At 36.9% G+C, this 9883-nt stretch overlaps 1 protein-coding gene across 2 annotated transcripts; it reads right to left on the bottom strand.

The window, feature by feature from the left end:
- Positions 1-384: 384 nt before the first annotated feature.
- LOC145767570 (uncharacterized) lies at positions 385-8512 on the bottom strand. Of its 2 annotated transcripts, XR_014288808.1 has the most exons (8): positions 8406-8512; positions 5303-5410; positions 4648-4847; positions 4270-4432; positions 3582-3803; positions 2875-2961; positions 726-2388; positions 385-536 (listed from the first exon to the last, which is right to left on the bottom strand). XR_014288808.1 is itself a non-coding variant. In XM_082579417.1 (7 exons), the coding sequence occupies exons 1-7, from the start codon at positions 8427-8429 to the stop codon at positions 2206-2208; spliced, it is 987 nt and encodes a 328-aa protein (XP_082435543.1). In that variant the 5' UTR covers positions 8430-8512; the 3' UTR covers positions 385-2205. The 2 variants fall into 2 exon arrangements, 1 of the variants encoding a protein (XP_082435543.1); XM_082579417.1 differs by having other exon boundaries at positions 385-2388.
- Between the last annotated feature and the right edge of the window lie 1371 nt (positions 8513-9883).

Raw genomic sequence — 9883 nt, 5'->3', positions numbered from 1 at the left:
AGTTAACGTGGAGTTAACTTGGCCATATATTTTTAATAGGCTTCTCTTGAATGTAACTGCACTACTATATCGCCAGTGAGAGGTGAATCAGAAAGCGACATTTGTAGTTTTGCAAATCTTGAAGTGTCGTTTTTTTATTTTAAATTCGCCTTTTTTTGACGGTACAGTAGTTGAAGTTTGTAATGTAAATATATGGCCAGAGCATCGCCTCCAATAATGCTTCTGGTGCTGGAATATACAACTTACCATTGCGACGATTTTGCCGTGTAGCCTACCTTGTTATAGCTCGATGCCAATGAAGCACTTTCGTTGTAATCCACCCAGTGATAATAACCATGCTGATTTTCACAACAATCTTTCATTGTAAACGACATGTAGGCAAGCGACAGTGGAGGCGATAGCAAAGCGTATTGCCGCAACTTGCATTATTGCGATGTCTAACAGAAAACCAGTGAAGACAACTTATGCAACATTCATCTTTTCTGCTAGAAGTCTATGCTCCGGTTACGAATTGGGAACAGCTTTCAACCGTGCACCTGATTTCATATCATGATCTCAAGTACCGTATTTTAAAGTGCTTGAGATCACGTGACCGCACTAACGTTGACAGCTGGGGTTTTTTTTCAGTCATTATGACTAAAAATGACCGAAATAAATAAAAAATTGACGAATTTTTTCAAGTTATTTTGGACAAATGACCGAAAAGTCTCAGCGAAAAAAACAACCCAGGTTGACAGGGTGGGGACTGAGAATTCATTGGTACCGGGCCCAAGTTATTGTAACAGTCCTGCGTGGCCTAACTCGGGAAGTGAATTTACGAACCGTAAAAACCAAATTGGATTAGAGCGAAACTTCCATCACCATCGCGTCATCTACCATGTTTGGTTACGTCATAGTATTCAGATCTTCTAGCAAAGAAGTTGTTATGTAAGTTCATAAGTTAACTTTCTGTCTTCAAAATTAGCTGGAAATTCAATTTGTATCAGACTAAGATCAGAAAGACAAAGCATGTTAAAATACCACTTAACAAACTGGCCGGAAAATTTGTTGCATAATTAATCACAAGAATTTCTACACCGCATAATGCTGCTACAGTTTCTCTTAATGTGTATAAATTTCTTTAACAGAAAAACTACTTGCCAGTCAAGTTGAAACTGTGCTATGGAAAAAGCCGAGCACCCAGTTCAGTTTAGTCCAGCATTATGTTCATTATTTTATATCATAGGCCTACACACTGGTAGACTCCCTGATACCAACTTCAACTACACTTGATGGAAGTTTCACCTCCACCACTCAGTGGTAATATGGATCAGCTGTGCCGGTCAAAGATATAAATTATTTATACAAACTTGGGTGTATTGATTACACTTGCCCTCATTTTGTAACGCGTCGTTGCTGATTCTGAGAGGTGCTTTACTTTAAGAATACGCAAAAACTTATAACAAGCACAGCTTGCGTCTAAAAAAAAAAATGCACAAGATACTGGAATACAAGATAGCCTTGACTTTCAACAATAACAGAAACTTGTGACAAAATTATCCAATACAAATAGCCTAACATAAATGCTCGCCACTGGTCCAAAAACTACATACACCCCAAACAAACACGCGAGGTGAAAAGGTGTGCAAGTAATCACTGTAAACTACGATATTAATATTTTTAACTTGTGGTTTTCACAACTTGGGTAGCAAATGCAACATCAAAATTAATGCTTCATTACACACATAATGCAGCCGACAAGTTCAGCCATCAAATCTCATCAAAACGCACTAGAAGGAGTAGATTGGTGAAGAAATAAACTTTAAAGGATGACATGTAAGTTACATCGGTTCTTATCTACTGAAGAAATCAATTCAAAGCTAACCAACCTAACAACGAGTACAATATTGTGCATACACATGCAAAGTCCAAATGGATCAACCAAGTCTAATACTATTTCTGCATTTCTAAAGAATGTCTGCGTATAAGAATGGATCAAACAAATGACTTATATGAAACTTAGAGAGAGCAACTCCAAAATCAGATGTTTTATGTTGATTCGTTTGTACACCACAGGTAGAGAAGCTATCTTGCTGGGTGACAAAATATGGCGGCGCAGCCGGTAACGCTCTATTCACAATGGAAACCAAGTGGCGTTTGCTGTTTTCCGCTTTCTGAATTGTACCACGTTCAGTCTGAAGACGAGTGAGACCTGACACGAACCAATCAGGCTCTCGTGTAAGTTGCGTCAATCTGCTTCAGTTGAGGCAACAGCGCCATCAAGCGCCGCCTATATTGGGTTGACGCGCTTGCCTGTATAGGGTTGCGTTCCAGGTACACGGTTGTCAACTTAGCGCACTTTTCCAATTCTTTCACATCGTTCCATTCACACAACTCGTTGTCGTTTGCCTGCAGACAAAACATTCGTCGACGGGCTAGACCTCCAGCAACAAACGATAGAAATTTAACGGATAAAAAGTTTAATAAAGTTTATCAGCGAAGTCTCACCGTGGGATACAAACGCTAGAACAATGAAGCCGCAAGGGCTTTTTCCATATCTCGGCCTCATTTTCCTTCAGTGTCTGCGCCAACCAATTTATTACACACTTGGTAAATGTGAAACTTTACTTGAGCGGTGATGACATTTCACTTACGTTCTATGTTATTGGACTTGTACAGTATATACATCTTACAACGTTAAACCAACGCATATAGTGTATTTCCAAGCAGTCGGTAGGAGGTAAACCTGATTGAGAATCTCACGCAACCATTCAACCAAAACTTAATTCAACAAATTTTTTTTTGTAGGTTAAAAACTTCAACTAGCGCTCGTATCGCTGAAGCAAACCTGCCAAGGCTGCTTGGAGTGCTTGCTATACACACGAAGCAACTCACCCAAAACTCTTCCAAGTCTTTTAAATGAGCAACATTTTCCAACCGTTTGATTTTGTTCCCAGCAACATCCAATGTTTGGAGTTTCAACTGCAAATACGAGCAGCGTGGATTGATTGATGCGCCGACTAATGATTTTGCAATGATATGCACATGCAGCTATGCATTGTGGTTATGTAGTGGTCAAAAGGTCGGTGTCAAAACAGAAGGTTTAGGTGCAAGTTCTTGCCATGACTCAAAATGCGTTTAGTTAAACGTTCTCTAGAAACAGTGTCATATTCATCTGATAAATGATTAATGACATTTTTTAACGTTAATTTCAAATCATTGTCAAAATGAGCGAAATGTTGGTGAAGCAATGGAAAAATTTGCATGCTTCTGCTTTTACTTTCTCATTCAACAGATGGTTGTGACACAACTATTGCGAGAAAAATAATTAACAGTCCTGATAAATATCCAAACCTTTCTCTATTTAGTTAAAAGCTAATATGCAGTCGCAGAGCTTCTACACGTCGTACATGGTTCAGACTCGCTTGCACGAGCCGCTGAGAAAGTAGGTAAACCATTACACTAATTGACTATACAATTAACAAGGAAGAAAGAGAAGCATGAGTTGCAAAGAAAAAGTGTGGGTTTCGAAAACAAGAGATTAAAATATATTTCTTGTTAATTCTACGGTCGTGTGTAGCGGTTTAACGAGAACTACTCACATTTTTGTCCAGGCCTTCAATTTTTTCGATTCCATTGTGACTCACGTAAAGTTCTTCCAGATTGCGCAACTCTTCCAAGCCCTCTATCTTTGTGATTCTGTTGCTCATGACTGCTAATATCTTTAAGTTGACCAGGGCACTTAAATTTTCTAACTTTGTAATTTTATTCTTCCCAAGATACAACTCTTCTAAATTGACTAGAGTTGAAACATTCTCAATTACCTACAAAATGTAATAGTTGATAGCGTATTAACCAAGAAACAGGGTAATTGTTTATAATATGTAATTGTTTATGATATGACCATACTTCCGTTAGGTAATTTCTCAAAGACGTTGCAAGTATGGGCAAATTTTTGATAAATAAGTTACAACAAATAAAACGAGATAGCAATTATTGGTCTCACAGTAATTTGAAAATGAGTGATAATTGTTTTTTCATAAAGTGGTTTCTTCCAAACGTTGCCATGCACAACTTTCCGGTAGAAAGGGAAACAAACAAAATGAGAACAAGCGTTAATTTAACGTTAAAGTGATGTGATGTTGTCAATAAAGTGATGTTGGAGCTTGCGCGTTCCATTCTATCTCATTCATTAAAAGAAAAGCGATATCTTTAACTGAAAATTACAAAAATGGAAAACTTATCAAAAAAGATCCGAGACTTTCAGTGTTTCAGAACAACTCCACACACCCGTATACGATTGTCGCCAAGTTCCAACATTTTCAAATTCGTCAAATGGTCAACGCCTTGAATCTTAGTAAACTTGTTAGTTAAAAGATAAATCTTCTTCAGCTTCAAAAGAGTCTCCAAACCTTCAATTCTTCGAAACAAATTAAAAGACAAATCGAGGCACCTGAAAGTAGAATGAAAGATTGACTATTACGTCATTGTTTTAGTCGTTTTTATTTTGACATAAAACACCCTTCGAAAATTGCCTAATTTGGTGTCTGATTACAACTTGCTGTTAACCAGTGTTATGAATAAACTGTCAAGACAACATTCTACATTTAACATTATACTACTTTTACTAACATTGTAAAATAAAACAAAAACGAATGCTTAGCCTACTCCAACAACGTTAATGCTTCAAGGTTTTCTATCTTCTTCAATCTATTATCATAGAAGTCCAAGTTGTTAAGAGTGGGAGCAAGACATTCCAATCCTTCAATCTTTTTAATTAAATTATTCCGCAAACAAAGTTCTTCCACATTTTCAAGACGTTCAAAACCAGTTATCTCTCCTATCCGGCAGTGCTCCAGATCAACTACCTGAGAAATCATCACAATGTCAACTCTGCATGGTGCAGGCCAGAGAGGGCAAGATTATCAAACCTGCTAACAAAAACTTCCTTATACAATACATGACAGCGCAGCAGGCCAAAACTAGTTGGGCCATGATACTAAACAAGCGTTTCATCAATATTGCTAATGAGAATACTCCATTGCTACTATCCTTCTCAAGATACTAAGGGAAAAGAACAATAAACATCATAAATTACCTTTGAAAACAAAGTACATAAAATCAATCATGTAAAAAAGTACTACTGTATTTTCAATTTTATATAATTATTAGGGGTCAGGTAAAAGAAACTTTACCAACTTAATTTACTACACACAGTAGAGCAAACGGCTTAGTAAGTTGTTGAACCAAGATGTTATGCTAGCCAATAAACCATTCGACAATTCACTTGAAATTAAATAGTGAAATAAATATCCCATCATACTGTGGCTTCAGGATCAAGCATCTTGTCATGGTTGAACGATTCATCGACCTTTTCATCAGGTTTAGAAGGAAATGTAGAGGAATCATCATCCGATCCTACATCTTCAACCTGGTGTATTAAAAAACTAGCGTTAAATAGGCCAACTAATAAATAATAAAATAAACTTTACGGAAAAAGTGATGTTGTTCAAACATTATAAAGCTATGAATAAATGAATTAAAGAAATATATTATGATGTCTCTTAACCTTTGTTCCGGTTCCTCGATATTATTGAGGATAAAAAATTTCAAAAGCATCCTTCATTAAAAATGCAACCAAACGATTAAACATAATAAGGAAACAACCTGACTGATTTTGTGTACTTATGAATTTATGATGTGCAAACATTAACTTGTTTTACCAGTCTTTTTCTTGCTTGTCTTTTCTCAAACTCTCCATGATGTGTTAATGAGACCGAACTAGATTGAAGTAAGCTGTTCTGCTTTATATAATTTAAGTTTGTTGCCAAATAGCAAAATTATTGACCAATGAGATCAAATAAACAAAACTGTTTATCTGAAACCATAATTTGCCAAAGCAAGTTCTGTGAAAAACTGCCATGCCGTGGATTGAGTGTTTTTTACGGCACTTATTTTTATAGGAAACAGCACTTGAATAATCCATACAATTAATTTTTAATTGTATTTTGCATCACAACTTTTAATACACTGAAATTAGTGATTTAATTTGAAATCAATTATGTTGTGTGATTGTTAACCAGTTGGAACTAACAAGCCTGAAAGTCCAAGATAAATTTATAATTACCAAAATATTATTTTTGTAAAAGAAAAAACTGTTAGTTTGTAAGGGAGTAAATGTTGATTGTTGAGTGATAGCAATATACTCAGTGATGTACGCGCATACAAAAAATATTGACGCCGTCAGCGCAAACGCAAAAGTTCGAAAAACTATACGCCGCATGCGTCAACGCAACTTGTAAAAAAAGTTGGTGGCGTCAGCGCATACTCTAGCGCAAACTCATTTTGTTTGCTAGGTGCCAAACATTCACACGGTATAAACCACTCGAAACAACACACTTTTCAAGCCACTTCGCGATTTCTCGTTACAAGAAATTATCTTTTTGGCCTGAAGGCACATCTGGCATTGAAAATATAAGTTTTTGCCTTTCGAAGAAGAGAGCTTAAAATACTTTTCCATGTAGGGCCATGGATTTGTATTATCATGCTCCATTTCACTTGGAGATTAGTATTACTGTAAGTCATTCCCTGAATACAATAGTGTAGTGTAAGAAACTGTACCATATGCCTATCAAGAAAATTCTAGTATTATACTAACTGTCGCTCCTAGTAATATACTAACTGTCGCTCCCTAAAAATCCATTATAAAAAACACTATTTTTAAAATGATTCCGTTTGAATAAGACTAATGTTGCTTGTAATGCCATAATTCTCTCAGTAAGCTCTATGCTTTTTTTGATAAGTTTTTTAAAAAGTGGGTTAATGGAAGACAAAACTGCCAGACACAACCAAGTTTAGATTCTGAACTGCACAACTCTTTGTTATTAGCATTCAGGGATAGTTAGCATTACTAGTGTTATTAGCAGTAGGCTACTCAAAAGCCTCTCACAATTGGCCCCTGGATGCATGTTTTGCTAAACTGCTCATCAAGTTACAAAACATATATAATTACATACTTATGCAACAGAATGTATAAATTGTCAAGTAAAAATTACCTTAGCTTGATAGCCTACTGTATGTAGGCCTACACATTACTACGCTACATAGCCTACAACAAGAATGACCGGCAAAGGCAAAGTAATGTACTACATATAACATACAGAGTACAACATCATGCAAGCAATCACGGTCGGAGACCAAATATTTGAGTTTGTTTAGATACATAGGCTGCACTGCTCATTGCCTGAGAAGTTTCTGATTTGCCCCAAAATGCAAGACTTAACTAATATAAATTAAAGTGCTCACACTTGCTTACAAACGCCTTCAACACTGCTTGACTAAAAAAACTTCACACTACGAAGCCAAGTCATTGTTTACACTTTACATGGAGCGACATTACCAACCTACCTACTTGCTTGCTTACACTACATTCCTGTTCTGACCCGTAATTTACTAAGTAATTTCGCAGTAGGCCTAAGTTGTTTTAACTAATTCTTTCTTTTTTTCTGCAAGACTTCAGTCTCCACGTGGGACTCTAGCGTCAAAGGCAGTAGTGCGATATACAAACAAACTCCAGCTGACTGAACAATAGATGACACTGTGACACAACACTAGAACAATGAGCAATTGCAAGACGTCAACATTTCGCAGTTTGACAAAAAAAATTGCAAACAACAACTAAGACATTAAAAAGTATGCGTTGACGCTATGCGCTAAAAAACCACGAAAACTTTACGGCGCATCCTCAAGCGCAAACTATCCAAAAAAATGTGGCCGCAAGCGTTAGCGCAAACAAAAAGTCTACGCCGCATGTATGTGGCGTAGAATTTGCGGCGCATACGTACATCTCTGAATATACTACATAATTGACATGTTGAAAACAAAAATTGTTGCTTAATATCAGAGAATTGCTAAAATTGCCCAGCTGACAGGTTATTATCCCCAGAATCATTTTTCTTTGGAAATATTTCTATCACCAACCTTGACATTGCTTTCTTTCTAAAATACTTTCACGAGATAACGTGTGCATTGTGCAAGGGATAAATTTGCTGTCACCATTTATGAAAGACAATAGTGTGACACTAATCTGTCCACCTAGCCTATACAATTCTAAATAAATCTAGTCATTGTCCACATAGAGAATAATACCAGATCAAGATTCATGGTAATCTACTTGTGACAGCCTACCATGTATGATGTTGTATTGTTGATAGGGAAGTTAGGGTTTAGCAAACCTTTGCTAAAGAGAATACCGTATTCTCTCTAGGACTGAGCACAGCATAACAAATTAATTTATTACTTATTTGCATCAAACATCCATATTCAAATCACACCAATTAATAAACAGGCAACTGCGGCACAAAATTATTTGAAATCACGAGATAAAATTAGACAACACACAAAACATATTAATCACAACTCCTTACATTATCTGTTGGAGTATTATCCATCTTCTTAAAAGGTTCACTTTACCCAATGGCTACCAATTACAAAAAATACAATGCTGTATTGGCCTAATTAAGTTATAAAAGCTGTATAAAAATATTAACAGGCTAGTATAGTCAGTGTTGACAACTTTACCTTTTTATTGGGTATGATATTTCTAAATAGCCTATCTATTGTTGGGTTGGCGTAGCGGATAAGGCACTCGCTTTCCAATCATGCAATCCTGGTTCGACTCCCAGCTTAAGCTGGTTGTTGAAAAACACCACTCACCTCTACCCAGGGTGTAATAAATTGGGTGGGCGTAGTTGCTGAAGGAAAGGCGGCCGAGAGAAAGGAACTGGCCACCCTACTCTTGTTAGTGCCGAAGGCTTAAAAATGTTAGTATAATGAGAACCTTATCTTCTCATCCCCCGATGCTTGGATCAAGTATGGGGCTCACCTTTATTGTTGGGTTAGAGTTTAAAAGTTAGGTTTTAACAAATTTTGAAAATGCCTGCCAGTCTCTAAAAATATCGGAAATTTTTGGGTAGTTGCTCAATTTTGAGGTCGTCCTAACATCTAAGTTGCTAACCAGTAACCTACTGTTAACTGTACTGTATTCCTGAAAAGTGAATAAAATATCGAAATGTTACGCTTCAGCAGTTTCAGTTGGCCAAGGATGCGGAAAAGGATACAATCCTTTTATTTCGTTCTTCTTAAACTTGAGGGATATCTTCTGAAGACTGATTGCGGAAATCTTTATTTCAATACAGGTTATAGGCCTACCGCCAGTGATGTACGCGAATGCAAAAAACGCAAACCAAACGCAAACGTTCGAAAAACCATACGCCGTATGCGTCAACGTAACTTGTAAAAAAAAGTTGGCGGCGTCAACGCACAGGCTACACTAGCGTAAACTCATTTTGTTTGCTAGGTGCCAAACATTCACACGGTGGTATAAACCACTCGAAACAAACAAGTTTTATTTTGAATTTCCACGATGAAACACAAGCATCTGAAAGTGTTCATCTGACATTTTGCTGTGTTTTGGTTTCAATAGCCTATGTCTTTGCCCATTGAAAACATTCTTTCAACTGAACATTCTTTCAACTGAAAACATTCTTTAAACTTTACGCGTAGCCTCAAACGACAACTATCCAAAAAATGTGACCGTAAGCGTTAGCGTAAACAAAAAGTCTACGCCATAAGTCTACGGTGTAGAATTTGCGGCGTATACGTACATCTCTGTCTACCGCTACCACCCTACCCTGTCGGGTCATACCAAAGACTTTTTAAAAATGGTACGGTACTAAATCTAATTCCTGCTTGGCACTGAGCAATGGAATGGGTTCGGGTGACTAATTAAGTAATCAGTTGCGCCTCTATACGGATGCATTCTATTTAAGTTATACGGATGCTCTCTAGTAGCATTCCAGTGGAGTCCGGGAACATCGTGAATCTGGGGTGGTAAAAGGATAGA

The sequence above is a fragment of the Aplidium turbinatum genome, chromosome 3 (genome assembly GCF_918807975.1).
Source record: "Aplidium turbinatum chromosome 3, kaAplTurb1.1, whole genome shotgun sequence".
In the NCBI taxonomy this organism is placed as follows: Eukaryota; Metazoa; Chordata; class Ascidiacea; order Aplousobranchia; family Polyclinidae; genus Aplidium; species Aplidium turbinatum.
Note: the sequence above shows the minus strand (reverse complement) of the source record. Positions and strands in the feature narration are given on the sequence as shown.

Excerpts from the sequence above, each read along its gene's own strand:
- LOC145767570 (XM_082579417.1), bottom strand. The coding sequence starts at position 8,429 with ATGGATAATACTCCAACAGATAAT. Across the intron at positions 5,411-8,405 it reads ATAATACTCCAACAGATAAT|GTTGAAGATGTAGGATCGGA; the intron begins GTAAGGAGTTGT and ends TTAATACACCAG. Across the intron at positions 2,389-2,874 it reads AAGACTTGGAAGAGTTTTGG|GCAAACGACAACGAGTTGTG; the intron begins GTGAGTTGCTTC and ends TTTTGTCTGCAG.